Source organism: Anser cygnoides, chromosome 8 (assembly GCF_040182565.1).
Source record: "Anser cygnoides isolate HZ-2024a breed goose chromosome 8, Taihu_goose_T2T_genome, whole genome shotgun sequence".
NCBI lineage: Eukaryota > Metazoa > Chordata > Aves > Anseriformes > Anatidae > Anser > Anser cygnoides.
Window position 1 is genome coordinate 29,110,632 of NC_089880.1, and position 25,967 is coordinate 29,136,598.

Below are 25,967 nucleotides of genomic sequence, written 5' to 3' on the forward strand. Positions count from 1 at the left end.
AAGCACCGCACTCTTCCCTGTCCGTTCGCCCAGCTCTCTCCAGCCACGCTTATTTTCTCTCCTCTTCTTCTTTCCATCCCCTGCTTCTCCTCTTCCCCCCGCACGCCCCCTGTACATCACACTGAATTGATTTAGCTACCTCTGAGATCTGTAGCATTTCTAATTTCCCTCAGGCTGCTTGGCACCTACCATAAATTTTTTCACCCCTTATCCTCATCTTGCCCCTTTATTTCCATGCTGTAGCCTCCAGTGCCACTAAATCAATTAAGTCAATCAATTAAGTACTTGGAAGGCCCAGCAATCATGTCAAATATGTGAGTTAGATGGCATGAGAAAGTCACTGCTTTACCATTGCTATTTCTCTTTTAATGAGGTTGTCTATTTAGTGGAGCCTGGGGCGCCGTGTTAAGAGCCACAACAAAAACCATCTGCGAGCCACAAAGCCTCCTACACGCACTGCCCCACCCAGAGCAGGACGCTTGTACCACTTTATATCTGTATTCCCAGTGTTACGTCCGTAAGGACAAGTTGCACTGGGATTTCAGCTGCACAGCCTCTCGCCTTGAGTTACGGTGAGCCTGCCCTCAGCTGGGTGCTCTCACCCAGCTGCTCCGCGCTGAGCATCGCCCCAGTATCAGTGCTGGGATCTGCGTGACATCCCAGGCATCCTCTGCATTGCTCTTCCTTTTAGTCCATCTGAATAAGCATGAGCACATTTTGCATGTCACACCAAGCCCCTCAAACAACGTTACCCATCAAACTGCAAAATCCTTGAAAGATTCACAATAAAATAATTTTATAGACCGTATATTTTTTTCACGTGGCTGCCTGCCTCCCCCATACTCCAACTCACATTGTGTTTGCTCAACTTTAAGAAAACAGGCCTTATACCTTTAGGAAGAGTACTGAACAAACCCTAGGACCTGAATCTAACATGGAAAATTACGGCAACAGCTTAACAATAAGCTTAGCAAGCTAGAAGTGTAACAGCACATTTACCATTGCATATTGCAACACGTTAAGTTAAAACAATGAACTGTAAAACACGTGAGTGGTTCTCAGATGAGTTTCATCTCGTTGCTGCCAGACATGCTGGATCTGTACCGACATGCCACCAGTTACTCCGCTACACCTACAAGCTGGTCGTGTTCACTGCTGGTGCTCAAGATGTGCTTGCAATGGCACTTCTGTCAATTGCTACTCATGGCCACTTCCTTAGCAATTGGACAGCTGTTTTGCACGACTGTTTTTCTTCTGTATTATTTTGGCCCATTTTCCAAAGATGAATACAAATATTTGAATTTTGTTCCAGTTAGTTAGAAAGGCAAGAGAGGAACAGTTCACCCAGGCCATACACTAGAAAAGGGGCCAGCTTTCAAAAAACAACATCATATATGAACACCTGGAAAGCAAAACCCACTAGAAACACCTCTTGCAGTTCTAGAGAGCTCAGGACTGGGGGACACTTCCAGACACTGGCTACGACAATCAGTTTTTCACAGGCAAATGAAAGAGTATAAACCAAACACACCAGCATGGGGTGAGAAAAAGCATATAATGAGCAAGGTAACAATCTACAGAGGTACTGCAGCACACACTGCAGAAAGGTTTTGGAAGCTGGGGTTTGAGTGTGAACGTGACTGTACCCTTCTGCTGAAAGAGACTGAAAACATGCAAGCTGCTACACAGCCGAGAATGAATGGTCCAGCCCTAAATCCCTTCGATACAAAGCCACTCATGGAGCTTGAGGTGAACAACAGGTTAGGGACTTTTTGCCTGAAAAATACAAGAAGAAGAGCTAGAAAGGAAAATGGAAGCTCTGAAGTGTACCCCAAGCCTGACTGGACTTCTCAGATGGCAGCCTTGAAGCATGTCCTCACAATGAGACGGGAACAAGTCTGCCTAATCCCTGTGCTTCTTCCATACAGATTGATTTTGCAGACAATAACCTAAACAAAGACTTTTCCAAGTGCCAACCTCTAACAGGCATTTCAGTGCACAAGCTTTGCAACAAAAACACATGGCATGAAAAGCACACTTTTAGATTACATGCAGTTCAAAGCCTGGTCTATGTAAAGCACCCAAAAGATGCGTAAATTTTATTTCCTCTTAATAATAATAATAAAAAATCTCATAAGAACCATTCTCTTCCTGCAGCCAAGGAGACTGAAGCAAAACCAGGTAATGTGACTTGCTCCAGCTTACAGGGCAACCTGCTGATGAGTCAGGAAGGACAAAAGTCAGCGAGCATAATTGTATGTTTAAAGATAAGCCGGTCTTCAAGTGAAGTGCTGTACTAGGCTCAATCCGCACAGTTCAATTCGGGCTACGTGAAGACAAGCACTTAGTGAAAGTACCTGAGGTAAAAGCCTGTTTGGCTGGACTCAAGAAGACGGCTTAAAAGTGTGCTTCAGCCTCTTCTAAAGTCTGAGCTAATCCTTACCGTTTCTTTGGCTTGACAAAGAACTACTACTACTACTAGCACCTGTGTGTAAACTGGGATGTAAGAGCAGCAAATTCTTAAGGGAGCAAATGGAGGCGTCCTTGTTTGTGCTTTCTACGAGACGCACGTGCCGTGATGCTCTCAACTTGCCTGGAGTTGTCCTCACCCACGGCCCGCAGCGTGTACCGTTAGTCAATTAAGTTAGCAGGACTTAACTTTGCCAGCACAGCGGTCTAATTGTGATGAATGGATCCACAACGTTGAGCTAGCTGGATATTCAAAGAACCTAATTTGTGAAACAGAACACCACTAAGGTAATAAACTTCTGTCTGGCTCTCATAATTTGTAATAATGTCTGACAAAGACCAGATATGAATTTAGTTATTGTTCATTGTCTTCGAAAGCAAATGCTAAGTTGCTCATGCAGAAGATCCATTTATTAGATATATGAACTTCTGAAAGGAACAAAACAAAACTGGAATGCACACATGGCCAATTTCCTATCTTCACTTCAACAGCTTTTCAATTTCTTATTGTACCAGGAGTGAAACTAGCTAGCTAAATATAAAGCCCTTGTCCAATTACCATTAATCCCTGGGTTATACTTAAAATATGTACTTGCAAACATCATTCCAGGACAAATAAAATCCTAAAGGGCAAGGAAACGTTTCTACAGAGTTTTTGAACAACAAATGCGCTACACTAAAGCCGTGCTGCTGGACATCCCATGAGTCTTACACTATTTTCTTATTGTTTTTGTGTCAGACATGGTCTTTGTTTTACCAGGATGGTTAAAACAATGGATGATTTGCACAGGGATATCGAGAAGCAAGAGATGTGATCCTCAATACCCCTTTAGGTTGCATATATCCCTTAAGTTCTATAAGCACCTCAGCTGTTTGAGACCATCTACAGACTATAATATGCTGCCTTACCTTGCCATTTCACTATTTCAATGTAGTGTACAACTCGCAATACTTGCTTATTAGGACATTATTTTATTCCTTGCAATGGCAGCTGGCCCAGCGGCCACTGCTGTGTTTCCAAGGTTGTAACGCATCTCTTTGACTGTATTCCCTGTTAGCACCCACCTCATCACTAGATCGATAAAGCCATAAATATACCAGCACTGCCTCTCTACTCTCAAGCCAAAGCTTGCACACAGCCTAAGAATAGCACTTCTTACCATAACTTGTGTTCTTTCCTGATATGCTCTGAAGTTTGTAAGACTGTTATTGATGAAATCTGGAATTTGAGGGAGCACAATACTCAATAATAAGACAGTTTGTTACAGTGTCACTGAACATCTCAGTACTTTTATTGCATTCATCTTTACAGCCTGTGAATTCCTTCAGAGAAACCTCTGCTTTTACAAAGTTCTTTTGTTTCTTTACACCAATATCTTTCACCTCCTGAAATGCTTTTGATTTATATGAACAGTTCAAGACGTTTCTTCATACAACTCCTAGTAGCTTTGCAGGTATTTTTTGACTTTAACTGCCTCGAGTCCTAAGTGCTTCAGATTTAGTAAGTGTTATGAGCTACTCTCTTCTTGTAGACTGTGATTTGAAAAGCTTGTTGCTGAAAACCAGCCTCGGATGCTCTTGATTTGTCACACAAACTCTATGAAGCAAAGCTTACAAAGATCACAAAAATCCCACTCACATTGGCAATACTAAAATTCAAGTTGCAATGGATAGTCATCAAACAGAAACTTTCTTTAACCATAAATCTAATTCCATAACATCATTAAATCCTCTGGAATAGGAGAAAAAGACAAGAGGAATTTATTTTATATTTATCTGTCCATATGCCAAATACTTTTACCAATATAATAAGACTTTAAACAGGGCTGAGGGAAAGCACATGTACACAAAATAAGAATAGGAAAGGACCCTATGAACTCATGAACTGCATATAACCAATACGTCATGTCCCTGAACCAACCAAAAATGAAAGCAAGGAAAGTTGAGTAGTTTATAACATGCAATGTTTTATCTCTTTCAAACGTAAAAGTGATTTCATAACTAGAAATAAACCAAAGCATACTAGCAAGAAATCCTACCCGTATTCGACACTGACAGATTGGTTTCAAATGGCACAGTGTAGGACTGGGCAAAACCCACTCAGCTCAACTCTTCATCACTCATGGCTTAAATTTCTAGCAGCCAGCATACAACTACACAGTACCAGCTAAAGGACTAAAATGTTCCCTAACACAGATACAGCCTTGCATGTGAGAAATATCTGAGTTTCTTTTCTTCTATACTCCAAAAAGTTAAGCTTTCGCTCCTGGGGTCACCCTTCTCTATACTATTTTTGACATAATTCATTATCGTGAGAGATCCTGCTGGTTCCCAGCACAGTTGTCTGAGCTGCTGGACATTCCTCCCGATGCAGAACTGGCCTGCAACACTGTGGCAGCATCCTTGAAAAGACTAACAAGCAACCTCTATCAACATTGTAAGATCTCAGATTATTCCGTAATTGAAGATGCACCAACACAAAGTATTATGATGATGGCTGTGGTTAAAGTGAACTCGGTGTACCTGCAGGTTAGCAAACAGTGACAGTAACTTCTAAGACGTATCTGTGCAGTACAAGTGACTGGAGCAAAATCTTTAGACTTCAGAAACAGTATCACTAACTACCTACCGAGGTCATAAACACCATGCCAGCACTTCATGACATTTTATACTCAGTCTTCCTACAAAGAAAGAGAGGATACCTTTTTCTGTGAGTTACAACTGCATGTATAAACCAACTCCAGATAATCCCATAAACAAGCCGCTCCTTCCTTTTGCTCAGGTCCCACAACAGACACTTAACTGAGGATATAACATCCAGAGTAACTTAATGTGAATGCATGTAGTACTGGAGCTCTGAAGGCAAGAATTAAATAAAATCTGAAAGGCAAGCCTCAAAGAGACTTTAAAAAGAACAAAGACCTTTTGTGTAATTTTAAGCTTGATTTGGGGTGGTTTTTTCCTGCATTATCCAGAGGTAGGAATTTCTGGAGTCATGCTCGGTAGGTGCTTGTCCCGTTGTGTTACAGCAGTTCTACATTTCAATTCAAGCAGTGAAGCATTTTACAAGTTCTTCCCTGGCACCATCCAAAAGAGTCCCAAAGCTCCCATTCGCACATTTTCATGCCCAGAATTGTTTCTCCCCTGCTTGTTTTCCTGTAAAGAAGGCTGAATGTTTAGGTTTAGTCTTCTCCTAACTGAAATCTCCAAAAGCAAACTCAGATTTATCAGTCCGCACATAGCCTTGGCCCAGAGAGGGGCACAGCTCAGCTACACAGGCTGTTCTCTTTCCTGTCCTTTATTTCTCCCCGTCCTTTACAACTCCTGTGCACAGTACAAACTCTGCTTCCCTTCTCCTAATCAAAGCTAAACATCCTCATGACTTCAGTCTCAGCACTGCCCAACGCTAAACCTTATGCATGTACAGTTACATTCTCACATGCTAAACACTTCAAAATACTTCCAAACTCTTGTAGCATTCACTGGAGGGCACTTGTCCAACTAAAGATCCAAGAAGGTTATAACACCTTCTACTAAATCCCTCACCTGTTTTAAAAGCTAGGACACAATTAAAAAAATCTGATTCAGATCCAAAAAACAAGAATATGTTCTGAGCTATGGATCAGAGGCTAAGAGCTACGCGCAATATTCAGACACACAGAGTTCTCATTTTCTTTAAATTTCCAGGCACTCAGATGAATGAGTGCTCTGCCTCACCTGTTTCACAACACTCCCTTCCAAGTCTGCACAACGCTGCTGCTTGCTTTGCTGGGAGTACAGTGATGCTGAGTTAGGACGGGAACCACAAAGGATAAAAAGTATTAATAGCAGAGACAGCCCACTAAATGCTGCTTGTTCCAGAAGACTGCTGCAATGCCGGGATGTGTAATCCCACACTGCCACCAGGTACTGGGTAGCACACTGGGAGACGTAGCTCCAGCCCTCAGGCTCTGCACTATGTGTTTGCATGCATGCTGAGGATACAGTGGATAAAACAGATGGAAAGTTGTGAGGATAATTATCTCACTTAGGAAGTTATTTATGAACAGTTATTTATATATTAATCAAAGATCTATTGGTATCTGAAAGGTATTACTTATTTAACTGAGGGACCCAGAACAACCAAAGTATTTGTGTTGGGTAACTGTCAACAACCATCAGCATCCAGTGGCTGCCAGCATCCCTTCTTCTCTTCTCCTTCCACAGGGACACTTACTACATAAACTAGGTGGAAGAAAAGGCATTTACTTGTCCCCCTGGACTATCAGGCTGAACAAAGCTCTTGCTGACTTCCCTGTAAACACAGATGTGATCCCGAGGGCAGAACATCATCCAGCGATTTTATTGCCAATAGAGCTCTATTACTATCATCCCGCAAACTCCAGGTAACTTTAAAAGTAAACCTTCCTGTAGCTTCCTATCCCATTACGCTGACAGCTAAGGTCATCTGTTTCCCGGGCGTTTGACACCAGCAATAGGAGAGGTTAAACAGCCTACAAGTCCGCACAGAAATTCAGACGCGCCGCCCGCAGTATTGCTATTACCAGGGCAAACCAGAAAATTGCAGAGCAGCCCACCGGCTAAAATGCACCGAATAGAAAGGAAAATCACCGGCACACCCGGGGTGTAATGCTTCACAGACATCTCAAAGAGGAAGGCACCGAGGATTTCAAAGGGGGACATAACTTTCTGTTACGGCACCCGCTGAAGGTCCCCCACCGCTCTCTGGGGGCAGTTTTAGTGCATCTCGGCAGCCTGCTCTATTATTATGTCAGCATTTCTCTCGCTAAATCCTTTTCTGAGCAGTTTGAAATTCAGCCATTATAATTCTGCGTGTGCCGAAAATGGGACTGCAATTTTTTTTCTAGTGTGTAATGCATTAACCTGGCTTTGAAATACCAGTACCTGCAAGTATCCCCTCACAAGCAATGGCATTTTGGGTGCTCTCCTACAAGACAAATTGCAGCTGGAGAAAAGGAATACAGCTTTGTTGGACTCCATGAGACTACTACGTGACTTTCATATCTTAATTTATCTGATTTAAGGAAGGCTAGAGATTACAGACAAAAAAAAAAAAAAAAAACATAACTCTATACTTTGATTTTTTTGCTATGGGACTTTGAGTGTTTTGCTATGCATCCTCACTGGAAGGATGCAATGAAGCTCCACTACATAATAGGATCCATAAGAACAAACATTTTTATGCTGACTTTACAGTTTTCAGTAAAACTCCCCCCAAATTCTGTTTTAGCATACCAAACGTTAAAACCAGATGATTTTAAGTCTATTGCTGGGTGTTTGGCTTAAACAACAGGAGGACTTATACTGCCAAATGAGACCACCAATAAGTCATAAAAATCTGATTTTCTGCCTTTCTGAAAGCAATCAAATTTTTATCCTTTCCACACTGAAAAATAAAATTACAATAAATTCCCACAAATTATTTCAGTTTAGATAAAATGACTTGAATAGCTTTTATTTTATCTGCGTGCCAGATGGTGTCAAAAATGTGAAGGCAGTTCCTGTGGGTACTCACTACAAGAAGGCAGAGCTTAGCTGAAGATCAGAGCATTTCCAAATGAGGGAAGGGACAGAAATTTCAGCCTTACTCTTTATTTTAGTAGGAAAGACAATATTCAAACCAAAGCACCAGATCCAAAAACACTCAGACTTCATAATGTGCAAAATCACACCTGAGTTTTACCTTTTGGGTTCTTTTTTTTTTTTCCATAGTGACAAAGCTGTCATAATATATAAGGCTTTTATAGTCTTCATACAGCAAACTGAGCATGTATGCAATGTATCTCTACAAGCTTGTGGCTATTAAAAATCCCTGTGGAGCACTCTGAACTACCTAAACTGTCTAGGGCACTGTTGGGAAGGCCAATAAGAAATGAATTACAATAGTCAATAAGGGATGTAATTATAGAAGTAGGTTCTTCTGACATTTACATTTTGCTAACTGTCAGATGTTATTTATTAAATGTATTATTGTTTCCCTTTTAAAATATCATGAGACTGTAAATACCTTGTCAGAGTAATATGCAGGGTTTTTAAGTTACCTACTGGGCTGTATCCTAATTAGATTTATTTACTACATGTAAAACAGTAAATGCTATGTCTTAGTACTCACGTTTACACATAGACAGGGAAGTGCCAGGCACTTGAGGCCTCCCCTCAGCCTCCTCTGCTCTGGGCTGAACAAAGCAAGGGGCCTCAGCAGCTACGCATGCATCTGGCCCTCCAGACCCTTCCACATCTTTGTAGCCCTGCCTTGGACACCTTCTAATAAATTTATGTGTTTCTTACATTGTGGCACCCAAAACTGCAGGGTACTTAAAGTGAGGCCACGCCAGCAGAGAGCAGAGCAGGACAACCCCTTCCCTTGGCTGGCTGGCAGTGCAGTGCCTGATGCACCTCTGAGACGTGGAGTTTAACGAGTTTCCAGCACAGGAGTGCTTTAAGGAGAAATGTGAAGAATACAGAAGTACCGGATGAAGATTTGCAAAGAATTTCCCCAAAGTCTGATCGACAGGATGGGTAGAGGCTCAGAGTTGTTTATTTGAGAACTGAATAAATGGATGATGAAAGCTGGCACTGTGGAATGGCTCCTTGGATGAGGATGAAGAGTAAAGGGAGCCATGAAGAGCCTGGAAACAAAAACAGACAGGCTATGGGTTGATAAAACAGACAAGGCAGATTCAGCATAGAAATACAAAGAGAAGCATGACATGATCAAAAGAATAAGCTGAGACAGCAATCTTGGCAGTCACAACAGATTTCCAAAATAAAAGTCACATTTGTCAAGGACAGAGAAAAGGATAACAATTGAGACATGAGATGAAGAGAGGCAGAACTGTATTTTAACTGTAAGCACGGCAATAAGCACTGTATTTCAGAGTAGTTACCGGGAATCTGTAAGATCTGGAGTTGCCCTAGATGTGGCAATCGAAAACAAGGTTGAGTCAAGCAGGCTGCTGAGTTTACAGGGCTAAATAATAGATGATGCTGATATTTTCCTCCACACTCAGAAAAGAAGGTCAGAGAAAGACCTTTGGGAGTCAGGATTAAAAGGCCTGGTTTACCCATGTTAAGCTTGATCTGATGGCTAAACATGCAGGGAGAGGGCTGGAAGGACAGGTCAACATTTGAACAGAAGGACATGGGGCTGGCATCATCTGGTTTGACACAATAACTGAATTTGTATTTGCAAATCAAGTAAATATTGTTAAAAAGCATAGCAGCAGAAGAAAAAGAGATCAAGGACAGAGCCCAGGAAATCCCACATGAAAACTGCAGGACAGAGTAAGTAAAATTTGAAACACAGGAGTAATACCCAGAGATAAGAGATACGGAGGCCAGGAGGAAGAACTTTATTCAAAATTGTATTGATAAGTTAATGATGCTAATGCAGTGCTGCAGCTGAGGCCGATCACAAAGAGGCCAGCAGGAACCTGGGGAAGACCAATTTTAAGGAATTGAAGGGGATGAAATTCACCTCCACAAGGTTCTGGTCTAGACTTGGAAAGAGCTTCAGGCAGGGACACTCGCAATTTTCTGCAACATACCATGCTCTGGCAAACACAAAAATTCAATGAACTAATCATACCCTCTCTCCTGCTCACTGCAGAGCAAGTACAAAGCAGATAAAACAAGTTCCTTCTTTTATTTCTATTTTTAAATATTTGGAGACGTTCAGTGATAGAAACTTGACAGTTTGACATTTCATCTGCTCCAGCACATGTGCTTCAAGGAATAATTACAGAGCCATAATCGTACCTCAATTTCTGGTCAAAGATGCCAGAACCAACAGATTTCCAGTAAAGTCAAGAAGTACCTTTGGTATATTTTAAATGAGGGATCTTCTGCCAACAGCAAGAATTTTAATCTTGCTAAATTTTTCTTTCAGCCAACTTTAGCTGTCCTGTTAGCAATCTATCAGCATAATTAACACTGTTCTCATCAAATGGAGGAGAGCACCAAATACTGGGGTTATCAGCACAAAACTGCCATTGTCTCTGATGAACCTGGAAAAGGCTTTATAGGAGCCTCAGAAACAACTTTAAAAAATCTGTGTAGTATAAGGTCGAGAGAGCCTATGAGGTCAGGAAGGTGGGCAAGATCTAGAAATCTGAATAGTGACTGGGTCATATCCCAGCCCTAACAAAAACTCAGCATAAGATAACAACCTGAGGCCAGGAGGATTATAACCACCCATTACAGGTGCATTTATTTGGATGTAGCGAAGATTCAAAGCAGAAGCACCCCTCCTTGTTTAGCATTTCAGCACAGTTGCTAGTTCTGCAGCCAGCAAGAAAAGGCAAATTCATTGCTTTTGTACAAAATGCTACAGACAAGGTCTGGTCCCCTAGCACAAACAGGGAGGTATTATTCATAGAGTAACACTTAGGCAGGTAAAGCCTGCTCTGTATGAGATTCACATAATTGTCTTAAAAGATGATACATTAGAATAAAGGTTGGATAAGAAGAATGAGAAATTATATATATATAAATATATATGTACACAGCTTTCCTTCCTGAACTTCATACTGGCAGAAAATGGCTACAGATTAAATTCATAAAACATGAGTAACACACTGCAACACTTTCCTGCGAAATTGTAACCCAATCAGACATCTACAGTTTTCCCAGATATGATACAAACCCACAGGCTGTGCCAAGCACTGTGTTTTCATAAAGATATGGGTCAGCATCTCTGAACAACTGATACTCCCAAGTGTATAACAGAGAATGAAAATAAAACTCACTCTTGGGGTGCTGCGTATGAGAAAATAAGAAAAACTGGTGAAGTGACTGGCGTCATCATAGACTGGGTTACAATCCACATATTTACAGTATTTCTCACAAACAAAAGCGGTACTGATATAGGATGACTGGATGACTGTAGCATCTAGATATTTCATCTGTAACAGTAGCTTATATAGAGACATATACTGCAGTATATTTGGGTAATTTGCATACCCCTAAACTGACAGAATTTTACTTCAACAGAAATAATTCTTAAAGCCAATTTGTAAATTTTTCCTTTTGACATATTTCTCTTTTACAGTGTCTGGGTTTTCCATCAAAGTCAACGGAGTTTTGCATTTAGAGCATGAATTTAAAAGCATACCTCATTACATGAACGTAGAAGAAAATGGTTTCCCTAGTATTTTATAGAATTAAATTCTTGTTCTTAAATACATTTTTGTAAAGTAACCTACAGTAAACAAAGATTTATTGTTACATTAATAAACAATGAGACAATTACAGCCTCTTTACAGAGAACATATTAGTCATGCACGTCTAATGAAGCATTACTAAGCTATCACAGGGAGATAGCCTGATGTGTGTGATTAACAAAATAATACTCATAAATAGCTAATGAACAATGATGGTCCTTTAAAAATTGTGCATATCCTGCTATATGGAGAGTTATGGGGTTTGTTGCTTTCTAAGAAGCACATTAACCGCCAGGCTCCACCCTGAAAAGGAGCATATTAAATAGCATAATGCAACTATTTGCATTTTTGCCTTCTGCAGAGCATCCTTTTGAAAATATAAAAGCACTCCTATGAAAGCCAACGAGCGTAGCATACATTTCACCTTGTGTGGTACTGTGGTTGAAAGATGACATCTTGAGATCGCACCAGGGTGTAGGGGGAATATAGCAGAAAAAATGGGCAAAAATTATTTTCATACAACTTGCAGTCGTGAAATCCCCAAAGTAGCACAGGGTAGAAAAAGTTTGGATTTAATAATAAGTGTGGTGGATTTTTAAATTTTAAATAAGATCATATCTTCCCTTAAAATTATGTGCATATTTGGGAAACGGATTCTGGAGAAGTGAAATGGCATGGATGGCCAACAAGCAATAGAAGAAAAAAGGGTACATTTATTAGAAAAAAAGAAAAAAACGGTCAAAGCCCATGTGTAAGGACTATTTTTAGCACGCAGCAGGAGAACATCCTGTTAGTCAAACTAAATACAACTTTGGATTACACAGCTAATTTTGGAAATTTAACAGCAGAACAATAGAGCAGGGGGGGATGGTCATCCTTTTGTTTCCTCACTCCTTGTCATAAGATTAAAAGCCAGACCAGATTTATTGCTAATGCTCAATTTCACTGATTTTTTCCTATAAGATCATCATTTTTTGAAGGATTTTTTTTTTTTTTTTAAACAGAAGAACATGGAACATGTTCCAAAACGCTTTTTTTATTTTTGCATCTGACTGAGCAGGCTGCTCCAGGAGCTGAATTAGTCTACATATGGGGTGCACGAATTGCAGACTTACAGGGTAAGCTTTGCTGAGCAGAGCCTTGCCTATCACTTTCTAAATACCTTGACTAGTATCTGAAAAGTGTATGAAGGGGTTTGTTTAGATTAATCCATGGAACAGAATCAAGGAGTATATGAGCTGAGTGTTATTAATATTATTTAGGGAATTCCTTTTGCAGTGCTATAGATGTACTAAGTTGCCTTGTGTCTGCAGTGCAAACTCATAGCAAATTCTTCTTGTGGTTTTCTTGGTGAGATTAATTCTTCCCAAATGTTATTCCATTTTCAGCCTAACCTTCCTTCATGGAAAATTTACTCAAAGGGCAGAATTCCTGATAGCTGGAATAATGGCATTATTAAAATCAATATTATTTGATGAATATTAGGACTGCAACCTATCAGAGCTGTAACGTACAGGGGGAAAAACCATGCTTATGATTTTCAGTAGTAACCCAAGTACAGACCTTCACTGTAATGAATTATGGAGCAATTCTCCTAAATCATTTGTATGAAGTCAGCTATGACATTGCCAATTTTAAAAAATTTGCTAGTTTTGAGCTACAAATTGATTTTTTATTGTGATAAATTAAAATCCAATAGTAGCCTACAAGACACTAACATACAGAAGCCTACATTTTTTCATAATATTTTTTTCTCTTTTATGTCACATCAGACTGCCACTGTGGCAGACATGATAGCAATAGAAAATGATAAAAACTAAGAAAGGGCATTCTAGAGCGGTAAGTAGCCCTTCTAAACAAACAACAAATAAGCACTGTGACCCAAAACATTCTTCTGGGAATCCCAAAATTACAGAAACACAACTAAGGGAGGAAGCCTTGGCAGAGGGCTGGAGGGCAGTTAAAGGAGGAGAAAGCACATATAAGATTGCCCAGGATGATTGCCTAGAAAGGGCGTATTTTTCTCTATGTTGCACAAATCTCAACATCAGTCTCCCAACTTTATAAACTATCAAGTTTACATGGATATAAGAAAATCTGCGAGAGCATAACACAACTTTTTTTGCAATCTCTTTCCCTTCCTTCCCACAAAGAGTCAGGCTGAGCAGTCATCCGTTCCCAGTTTCACCAGACTGAGAGCTTCCCTATCACTTCTAAGTCGAGAATGGGATTATCAGTGCCCTGTGCTGCCCAATTGCATTGTCCTTATTTTTTTCCTCATAGGAAGCTCTACATTATAGCAATAATGCAGCTTTCTTTGGGGGTGTAGTTAGCATCCAAATATCAAAGTTAGCCTACGCAGATGGTCTTATTTATTGCTACAACAGCTCGCATCTCTTAGCGTTACACCACAACAAACTAAAGCCAAATGAGTGAGACACTACTCATCACCCCTATATACGTGCCTCAAGCTGTAGCAAGCACCTTGCATCCCGAGCGCTCCAGCAGCTCAGAGAGCAGAGAGCTGCCAGCGTCCAGCACAGCCTCTTGCTGATGCTGCCAACATGTCTGAGATGCTGGGGCTGCACGTGGCTACCAGCAGGAACAAGAACGGGATGGCAACTGCGGGCTGGATGGGCAGAGTGGGTCAGGGACATGAAACTGGGTTTTGGACACGGAGAAACCCAAAGTGGGGATATAGCTGAAGGGATGGTGACTGTGAGGGACTGGCAGAGACGTCCATGCATGCCGGCTTCAAAGGCTTGGAACAGAAATCACGACTCTCCTGCTTTCAAAAAGCCACATAAACCTGATGGCGAAAGCACCCCGCATCCCTTTGTCACGGTCCTGTTTCAAGAATGACAAGCCAATAGTCCTGTACATCACTCCAGCAGCTCAGGGGCAGACATCTGGAAGGTGGATTTAAAGCTTTCAGCCTATGCCTCAGTGAGTGAGTGACAGGGTTGCTATAAGGATGATATAGTTATGTCAGATTTAGAGTACAGGGTGTCAAAGTTATGAAATCTTCGAAGGAGACTTGTCATGTCCCCACCTCACTAGCCGCAGATATGAGAGTGTGTGGGACACTGCAGGAAAGGCAATTTGGATGAACTATACCTTTATTTCTAAACACATCGCCTTTTCTCAGTGCCATCTTATGAAAATAAACTGAATGTTTGTGAAACACTCAGAGCTCAGTGCCGCAGGATGAGTCTCTCTCTTTCTTCTTTTTTATTTCCCCAAGAAAAGACTAAAAAGAAAGTAACTGTTGCCTTTTTGCCCTTTTCACAGAGTGCAGTAAAGCAGCAGGCTACACATGGAAGAAAAAGAAAACAAAATATGAATATACTGTTCATGGAGTGAACGTGAACACTGTTCCATGCACTGAGTGAAACCGATAGTCTCTAATAAAACACACACAAAAAAAGGAAGTTATGTCATCACATAATTAAAAACTATTGTAATGCCTGCGTATTAGAGGACCCAGCCACGACTGCACTGGCAGCCTAATCCTGACATTTCCTATCTTCTGAGCACAGGCTGTAACCTCAGCAATGTTCTCTTAAACACTGCTTTTGTATGCATACTTTGCACATGCTGTACACAACACTTTCCAAACGAGCTTTTCATCACTAACTGCTTGTATTATGTATCAGTGAGCTCAATGACATTGATTTTCTAATAATATAAATTAACTGGCAAAGATAATTTCATCTATCATCAGTAGGGTTTTATTTCTGGCATCATGTTAAATAGTTAATCTTTCAAAAGATTAAATCAAGAGCCTTTTAAAATTCAAGGCAGAGCTTAAACTGCTGTAAAAATCTTCCTAATTAGGATTAAAACAGTTTGTGTGTTGTGTCTTTATATTAAGTAGTATAATGTTTTGCTTAGGTTTCTTCTTTCAAAGCAGTTTAAAAAAAAATCAGACATGCTAATTCTGTGCCAAAAAAAAAATATATAAAAAATGCATGCGACATAGTCGTCTGCAACTTCCTTGACCTGGGCATGTCGCTACTTGGCAGCCTCAAACAGCAACCTCAAATTTTCAGAGACCTTGTACCTCCGATCCCATACAATATATTGTATAGGATTTTCTACCAGTGATGATAAAAACGTGTCAATTCTCATGTTTGCTGCATATCTGACAAAAGACTGTCATTGCTGCTAACAGTATAGTGCATTGTGGTGATGATGACCACACTGATCTGGAATTACAGATCTGAGAGAAATTCTCACGATTCCTCTGGGACACTTCAGGGGCAATCCCAGCTATGAGTGTGCAACTCCTGGTGCCCTTCTTTCTCTGGCATCAGTGGGAAAAACAAGCTTCACTCTCCTGGGTTTGCCCACAGCTCCCTGTCCCAGTCCATGGCACAAAGGCCTCAATCCAAGCCAGTCCCAATCCTAATCCCTTGTCAATAGACTCTCAAAAGTCATTTGCCCTGTACTGCCGAGGAGTTTAGAGCAGCATCCAGAAGAGTGGCCAAGGCTGGACAAGAAAACCAATACGGGCACAGATACCAGTCTGTAACTGGGACTGCTGAAGTCTTTTCCAAACAGGGAGATGATGTCTCCAAGGAGCAGTTTTGTGATCTGGCAGAAGGAAGACAGATCCTCTCCTGCCTCTTTCTGGACCCAGAACTGCAAATGTTTATGCACCTAAGGAGCATTTGTGTACTCAAGTAATTTTTTCTGCAGAAGTAGCCAGGACAAGGCTTTACAATAAACCACATCCCCATGCTACACTTTACACCTCAGTCATCTAATGGCTTGCTCTGATATATGATAACCCCTTATCAAGCTTGTCAGATGCTTTATGTGTGCCTACACTGGTGAGATATTACTGCCCAGCTAGGAAATACTTTTAAAGGAACAACCATGAAAACATTCAATTTTGTTCCTTTGTACGATCATTTTACTTACCCCTGTCTTTTCGTCAAAGATTTTGATTCCTCCAAAGGAGACTGTTAAGAAGATTTTCTGTTTATGCTCTCCTTTCGAACGAGCCGCAGCAACAATTCCCTACAGAAACAAAGAACAGGTTGGCTGGTTTCATTATTCCCCTAGTTTTGTGTTCTGATAGGTGCCCACAGCAAAGCACAAAGATTTGCCTGTGGACGATTCATCGCCTCTCCGGGAATACTTAAGGGCTTTCAGGAACTGCTGCTTGTTTTTGGCTTTCTCCCTTTTTTCAAGGTAGCACATCCTTTTTATGCTACCCACAGACCATTTCAAATGTGCTCCCACTTCCAATCCCTATACTAGCTAATCCTCTGTGAAATTTGTTTTCATGGAAGCTGAAGGTCATTTCTAGAGCACTTTTTCTGGCTGTAAGCTGTTCTGTTTTCCCTTAAAAAAATAAAAGAACAAAAAACAACAAAAAAAAACCAACAGCAACAACAAAAAACAGAGAACAAGCAGTGAAGGAAAAAAATGTCCATGCCTTTAGCTTACTTCATGGATACACACTTACCTGGAATAAGCAAACTGAACTTTTAATAGAAGAAAAACGTTCTTTACTAAATCAAACTACACCTCTACTGTAAAAAAACACTGACATACAGAGGTATTTTTTTTTCATGATCTTAGGCTTTTACTTTGTAAGTGAACTTGCTGATACACAATTCATATATTATCCTTCCACAGCATAGCTATAATAGTATCTCCTATTTCCACCTTCTCAGGAGCCTGGCTGCCTTGATCAATAACACTGTACTAAGATGAAATGTAATCAAATTAAAGAGCAAATAGCAAATAAATAAAAGTGTTTAGCCTTTATCTGATGCTCTGCAATTTCAAAACGTTTTAAGACCTTCCAGAGGTCATTGTTCCCATTACACAGACATGAAAATTAAAGAGAAAAATGGAGTGATTTGTCAAAAGCTACCCCAAAACATTATTCCTGGTCCTAAAATTCCTGCTGTTAGACACTTAAGTTTTCTAGTGCTAAGGTGCCTTACATACAAACAAGAATTTCTAATGCTCCCTTCCCTTCATAGTTTCAGTCATCTCACAGTACTGTTCAGATCAATCTTGCCAGTAAGCAAACAGGTATCTGGCATCTTGGAGGTGTGAAAATGGTAATCCATGGAGGAAAGAAACAAAAAGGCTTGCCCAGGAGAGCAGTGACAAGTCCCCCAAATTGCTTCTAGGAACTATGGAAGGATGTGAAATACCCTGCATGCAATCAAAACAGACACAAATATTGTGACAGATGTGGTAAGTCAGTAGAACACCTTTTAGAACAGATTAATTTTTGCCTGACATGAAATGTTAGCAACTGATTTATAAATTATCTACCAGATCTTTCTTTTAGATTGCTGAACCATGGGATGTGTGTCACTCTTTGCTGTTTGCTCATGAATAAGCAACCTATACTCACCTGCTCCCCAGGACTGGAACCCCTGCTCTGTCCTCTCAGGGCATGACCTCCTGATTTTGTAACCCCTCAGTCCTGCTGTTACGGGTACAAGACTTTCCCCTCTCACTGAGGACACCAATTCCTACACCCCACACCATCACTCACCCCTTCCTGCCTGTCCCCACAGGAGCTGATAGCTCAAGGTAAGGCTGTAGTTGATTAGCACTGTCATAAGAAGTGTTCTGATGTATTATTTTTGCTCATAGTGGTTTACCTCCCCTTTTGCATACTAAAACTATTCAATTTGTGGATGTGTTGTTTATAATTTGTGGACAAATTGCAGTGGTGTCAATCATGAACAACTGCTGAACTCTGAGACAACCTATTAAAATTAAACTGGGATAAGCAATACCAGCCAGAAGTTCATATAAAATTGACTGATTTCGATACATAATTAACCAGAGCGTGATTCAGTGTCAGGAAAAGAGAATGAGTAAAAGTTCAGGTTGAAATTTGCTCCCCTTGACTCTGTAATGTTAAAGATTAAAAGTGGCACTGCACCTTGAGCTTCATCATGGAGTCTTGGCATAACTTGTCTCCTCGGGCGGCAGAAACCTCATCTATCCCAATCAGTTTTGCTTTGTATCGGACACCGTCACCCTTAAACCTCTTTATTAAAGTGGCTTCGCTGCGATCCTGACCTGAAAAGACATAAGGGAAACAGGGAAATTTGCAGGCATGCAAAGGCAAATAAATGAATAAATACTCCCAATTAAGTGGCAAATTAGATCCAACTCCTAGCTCAACACCTCAGCGTGCGAACATTTGAATAAAATTAGAAGAAATGTACAAGTTCAATAAAACCTTTTGACCTTACTACCTCAAATGAATTCACAGTGGAATTGTTGCCATACAAAATCTCCTGCACGAAATTTGCACACAAATGAGGTTTACAGAAATACGAGATAAGCCTGAATCAGACCTCATGGATCTGAAAACTTCTGATCTGTACGGGTTGTTTTAATCCCCATACACTTGAGAATTCTTCATTTTGCAGACAAAACTCTAAGAGAAATACGATGCTATTTCCTTGGATACCAACTTATCTAACCGTATCAGCAATATTCCCACTATTACCATTTAAATAATGAAAAAACAAATGATATTATTTGCTTGAAGAATATTGCTGCTCTAAAACCTGCACAATAAATACCATCTCCTTGTCGCACTCTTTCTGTTCACAAAGATACACAGAACCCACAACACTACCAGTGTTGGCTCTCACAGGCTTGTCCTGGGAACCTGAATAACGGCACGAGATGTTTCTCAATAAAAAAGCAATCACAGGTTAAGCTAGCACATTACTGTTAGGGTCAATGTACATATATTACACAGTCCAGACTAAACTGAACCACATAACGACAATACCACAGCAATCCATAAAAGCTACAGTTTTGTAAGACGACTGTAGAGAAATAAGCACCTCTCGGATTTTTGACCCTTCCCCAAGTATCTATAGAGGAGTTCACTTTGTGTGTTAGCTGGAAAAAATGTTAGTTAGGTAATCAGTCTTCCTAAAATTGATTACACATATTCTTGCTAGGATCTCAAAACACCAGCAATGAACTGTGAATAATTGCAAGCAAACAAGTAGCCAAACCAACGCCCAGAGCACAAACAAGCAAGTGCGAGATCCTAAAGAATTTCAAGTTTCTGGGCCCCAACACATTCCACCAAAATACTTGCCCAGCCATGGACCAAAGTTACGGAAATTTCTACTAGTAACACCTTGGAGCTCTAGTCACAGATTTTGTCCCATAACTGAACCAAATTTAAATCTAGTTTTAGACACCTCTAGTTGAGAATTTTGGCCCACATTTTTTTCAGCTTCTTCCTACTTGGAAAGTCATATTTAAGCACAGAAAAATACTTTTAAAAAGAACAACAACAAAACATTAATAAAATCTGATTTCAAGTGAATAGTTTTTGGTAAGCAGAAAAGGAAGTTTGGAGCAAAAAGCTATTTTGCTTTGCATTTCTATTAAAAGCACCTATGGCAGCTGCTAACACTTGGGACAACTTTGCTAGTGTTACATACACACCAAGTGGATAAACAAACTTGGCTCAAAACTATGGAACTGAAATTTCTACAGTATCATCATGGGAAAAACTAGAGAGTGTGCATGAGCAATAAAGAGTTCTTCCAAATGAAGAAACTCCTTTGGCTCTCCTTCACCCAGAGGACAGCACAGCCCATGCCGTGAACTAGGGATGGACTAAATGTACGTTAAAAAATAGAGCTATTTTAAGCACATTGAGGTCTTTGGGTGTGTTTGAGCATGCAAACACAATTTCTTTCAATGACAAGTATCAGTTCAGAGCAATGTCTTAATGCTTTATTTAGAGCTCCTTAAAAATAAGGCAGCTGATGAGTGTTGCTGACATAGTTCAGCGGTCACCCAGCCATTTCCCTTGATTTGTTTCCAGTCCTGTCCCTTGAAAGGAATTAAACAGAGGTTGAAATTTCATACATGGCATTTCATTAAAAGTATCAGTAGCATAAAACAAACAAAAACCTACAAATGAGACAAAAATGATAAATCCAAAACTCGAAGTAACACTGACAGAATGCCTCAGGGAAATGCTGAGGCAGATGTTGGCACTGCCAGCTGAAAACGATGACAAAACCTTTTCCACTTTCAGCCCCCAGTGTGGGGCAGGAGGGAGAACATCTGGAGACACGACAAACTACAAGGATAACAGTGGACTTTTCCGTATGTTTTCCATACTTTCAAAGATATCCTGTTGTTTTGCAGTAAATAAAATTCAATTCCAACAGCTTTCTTGCCAACAATTTTCAACCTTACATCTTCATTATAGCAGAAGGCAGCTGTTAGCTAATACTAGTATCGCTGTGACTCGGGGTACGTAAGTGTTCAAGAGTGCTTCCTGGGTCTGAGTCACGGTAACCGGCTTGCATTCATCCAGTTGTTTGAACATTTATACTTATTCCAACCTATGATCTATTTTTCAGAATGAAAGTAAATCCATGACATTAATAGCCCATTCAAATACGACTTATGGCTATGTTTGCTTATGCACAAGTCCCATGTCAATTATGACCCAGATTAAGTAGGATAAAGTGCTTTTGGGATAAATGACTGGGAAAAATCATCAACCTGAAAATGATGTCAATATTTTAAACTGTGGTGGAAACTGCAAATTACTAGAGACTACAAATTCAGCCATAAAAACCCTAGAGCAGTATGTCCCATGAAAAAGCAACGCTCAAGCACACTGCCCTATATTACGAGCCAGCCATCTGCAACACTTGCTGCTCCTCAGTGTATGTCCCGATTTCCCCCGATCTATGTTCATACTGGATTTCCAAATACTGGTACTGCAACTTGCACTGAAAAACTTGCCCCTGCTTGGTAAATCACCATGTGACAAACACCATCAGTGTAGCTGATTTTATTGCCCTCGCAGGATATGAGATGTACATACAGCGACACTTCGTTTGCGCACTGGACACTGATAAGGCAGATTGTCCAGGCTCTCATCAACGTCTCATCATAAAAAACAATTTTTTTTAAAGGGCAGTTCATGAACAAGATCCTGTCTGTGTTTGAAACTATAAATAAGAGATGCCTGAATTACAAGGCTGTAATTCTTCTTAAGCTTTAGAGGAGGGTGGGTGCTAACATTAAACCACCAGACCGTGGTTTGTGTATGTGCCAGAAACCCATCCAGGAAAGTGCTGCCCCTTTCTGTTGGTGTAACAAGGGGGATCCATCTTCTCCTGGCTGCAGACCCTGCGTTGGTGTGACCCGCTGGCACACCAGCTCACCAGCCCTTTCCTGCCAGTGCTGCACCGTGCGCTGGAACTTAGCTTAGCTCAACACCGAGAAGCTGCACTTCAAAACCTTGGGGTTTTGCTCTCAGCTTGCCTTCCTCAAACCAGAAGTAACTTCTCAAGGACAGGGAGGTAGGAATTCACAAACCAGCTACGCCGATTTTAAGGAAAACTGAAGCTTGAGGTCTCATATCATTACTAGACAACACTTCAGAGCAAATTAGAACATGTATTTAATGACACGTACTTCTTTCCACAACACATATTTCCTAAGATCCCATTTTAGAATTTCTTGACCACAGAGACCACCACAGCTGCTGAAGCCACACCAGGCAAGAAGCTGATGCCCATCTTAGTTGCCCACCATGCCCTGTGCAGGAGGGGTCTGCCCAGGATTCCTCATCAGATGACCAGCACCACTAACCCATTCTGAAACGAGTGGAAATTATTTTTTACTATTAAACTTTAACTTCAAGACCAATAGCTATTTTGCAATCATTTGCTCTAATCATTTGCCTTCATAAATCGCTTTTCACAAAGCACATATCCCAAGCACTTGTTTGCAACTGAACACAAGCACCTTACTATCCAAAATGAAACCAGACTTGATTCTCGTGCCCCACACTGAGAAAAAATATAAAGGCAAAAAGAACGCCAATGCCCCACAAGTTCTATTTAGAAAGGTGATGGCTTCTAATTAGAAAGCATGCCACTGTTGACACAGGCAAAGAAATGTTTGGTTTGCCGCATATAGATTTATAATCCTCAGAGGCCCTGTAAATGTAAATGTATGACTAATTATTTCATCTACTTCTGTATATGTCACCGTTCCCCTTCAAGCCATATGCATTCCAGCTGGAGCCACTGCTCATGCCCATGTGGAAGAACATGACCTTCGCTGCAGCGCTGAAACGTTGCGTTTGGACCTCCGGCAGCCCCGACGAGCACAAGAACCCCAGAGCTCTTCTGAGCTTCCATCTGAAGTAGAGAGAGCCTTATCATCACAATTAGGTTTAGGGTATTTTATCTATCTCAATAAACCTACTGTGAAAGTAATAAACGAGGTTTTAAATGCATTCAATCATTTTTGTTCAAGGCAATCTGCCTTAAGATGCCTTCATCACGCTAGAGCCAGACTTGTACCCTGAACTCCGAGTACTCAACCCAACTAGCTCAAGTGCCTTCAACCCCAAGATGTGACTAGAAAAAAACTTCTCAAACCCCTCTTATACAGCCCAAGAAGAAAATAAGCCACCGCAGCGAATCCAGCTCCAAGCGGCCTGTGCTGGGCTCTCCTTACCAGTCGTGGGCCTGGGGCTGCTGGTGCAGCGGTGCCACCAGCCGCGGTGTGAAGCTGGAGAGCTGCGTTTGCATGAGGTTAGCTGACTCCACCCAATGTAAATGCAGACTGGACATCACTCCAGATTTCCTTCCAAGGCTGTGAATTTCGGTGGGGGCTTCAGGAAGCCTTACCCTCACTCCTGGTACAAGTCAAGGATGGCGCTTCCTTTCAGCTCCTGGCCCAACAGAGCACTGAGCGAGCAGTGCGTTAATATGCTAAGACGTCGAGTAAACTCTGTTCATTCTCCCAGGGGGATTGTAAGTGAGGGTGTTTCATAAACACAAAAAAGAAAATAAACCAAAGTGTCACAGCAGTAAGCACACTGTTGCTTTTTCTGCGTGTTCTCATAGCACACTCCGCATTCCTCACAGCATCCAGCAATCTAAACCAATAGCCCTGGAAATGGCTATATCCTTTATTTAAATGTGTAAAGCCCTCAAGGCATAATCTGAATTTCTTGATTTTATGACCGTAAAATATATAATGATATTATCACCAAAGTCAATAACATGCTCCTGGCAATCAATTCACTGAAGAACGACACAGCACCGTCTTTTTTTTCCCCCCTTTTCTAACTAATAAACTGTCAAAGTTGCATTCATCACACATTCAAATTATAAACCTGAAATAACACCGCCTTACATCTCGCCAGGCTGCAAAACAATCATATACACACTTACAAACAGCCTACATCTTCATGGGGACAATTAGCATTTTTATAGCAGTGCCGCGCAGGAGAACACCGAACAGAGCACTGCAGTGCAGCGTGACCTCTAAGGCACCGCACACGCTGAGGACTAGTGGATTAACTGCTAAATAAGAGAGATTTCCTCTTAGCCGTGCTTATATATGCCCCTATATCCACATATATGTTTATCCATACTTTTATGTATTTGCACAGATGCACGCACACGCTGTGCACGGCTTCGTTTGGTAACAATTATCTGAAGAAAATTCACGGTAATTTTAATCAACTACAGATTTCCCCAGGAAAGAAAAAAAAGTACAGAAGCAGGTGTTAAAGAGAAAATATACATAATTATAGGTACCTTTCAGTACAAAAGCAGTTCCTGAAGGAATCAGGAATAGCTCAGCCAGGTTATTCCCCTTGCTGGCACCATTTTCTCGATGGCTGCCCAGAACCGCAGGTCTGATGCCCAGGGCCCCAAAACACCATGGGATGGATCTTGTTATCAAGATCACAACACTTTGGGAGCACAACTGCTCTTTCATAGGCATAACAAATATCAGAGCAGTATGTCTACACAGGGTCTTAAAACTAATAATAATAACAACAACAAAAATCCAAATCCTCCTAGCTGTTAATCTCGTTTTTGAACTTTTCTGTTAAGGGTAGAAAACCCCAAGTTGTCAGATTGTTTATTTGTCACTGAAGACTTTGGGAGCACAACTGCCCAAAAACGCTGTGCTGCACCTAGGAATCTGATACCAAAATAATATCTTTTCACTTTTTTTTTAAGATAACAGATTTTAGAAGAGAAAACACCTAATATCTAGCAGCGTACGTGCACCCAGTTTAACTTCTGGTGTCACCACCTGGGTTCTCTTCCTCTAACATTGTTCCTTAAGTAAGTTTCTTTTACAATTAGCCATTTTCAAGGAAGTAAGTACATTTTTTTTTTTTATAGGAACCTACAGAAAACTCTTGGTAACAGTGTATGAGTGCAACTTGCATGTGATGGAAACTTTTCCTTTCGCCACCCCACAGGGATACTTGGAAATGCCTGCAGTACCGGAGTACCTTCAGCTTACCTTACCTACCTGCGTGCTGTAGGGTCAACAAGAGAACTCTGTTGGGGTCTATTACATTAACAAAGTGGTGTCTCCATGGTACAACAGAAAACCTCAGCAAACTATCCTTTAAACATCCTCCTACCAAGAATCCTACCTCCTCCTAGGAGCTGCCCTTGCCCAGGAGCACCAGCAGGAGCACACGAGCCCCTAAGAGGAGCCAGATGAGGGAAGCCTCCCTCCTGCTCCACTGGTGCTAAAGTCCTGTAGCATCAGAAAACTGGTGCTACAGTCCTCTGCTCAGAAAAAGGTAAAATGCCCACTTTTGACAGCAACGCAAATATTTTAAGACAGTATTTTTTTGGGAAAATGATAAACCGTTTAAAGAGGTGAAACAAAATCTGCTCTGAAGGCTCAAGGAACATCCATTACAGTTAAAGCTAAAAACATTACCTACTATTTTAAACACCAATAAGGGCTCTCCAGGAAAACTCAATCATCATTCAGACTATCATCTCAGCAGTATTTCCCAATTGTTAGCACTGCTATTCACTGTAACCTCCAACTGAGAGATTTTATGGCTCCTGGCATTATTAGCCTGTGAATTACGGTACTTGAAGACACCTACACAGTCTCACTCTCAGAACCGAGTTTACTATATAAATAAGAGGTTTCCATATTATTTGCTGCCTTTGATCAGAGCTTTATGAGTAGAGATGTCATTCACAAGGTGACAGCAACTGTAGCTGTCAAGTTTTTATCCTAACATTTTGTGCTCTACATGAGCTAGGACAAAACAAGACGTACATTTTACCGTCTCCAAAGCAAAGCATGGAATAGATTAAATTATTTCTTTATAGTACAAAGAATTACGTGGGAGTATGTCAAAAGAAGAATTCAATTATTTACAGAGAAGGCCTCAGTATAAAATAATGTTTGATTAAACTTCTGGACAAATCTCAGTGCTAGAGAGTCCAGGGCGAGCACGCCGGAGCTGACAGT

At 40.9% G+C, this 25,967-nt stretch overlaps 1 protein-coding gene across 25 annotated transcripts in view; it reads right to left on the minus strand.

Moving 5' to 3' along the window:
* Positions 1 to 25,967, minus strand: part of DAB1 (DAB adaptor protein 1) — a 438,670-nt gene that overhangs the window by 40,160 nt on the left and 372,543 nt on the right. For all 25 annotated transcript variants that reach the window (XR_007162624.2, XR_007162623.2, XM_067001657.1 and 22 more), the window contains 2 exons: positions 18,577 to 18,716; positions 16,578 to 16,676 (listed from right to left, as the gene is read on the minus strand). Coding sequence is in view for 23 of the 25 variants with exons in the window: in XM_067001657.1 (XP_066857758.1) it covers positions 16,578 to 16,676; positions 18,577 to 18,716 (239 nt within the window). In the remaining 2 variants the exon portion in view is untranslated. The remainder of the gene's footprint in view (positions 1 to 16,577; positions 16,677 to 18,576; positions 18,717 to 25,967) is intronic.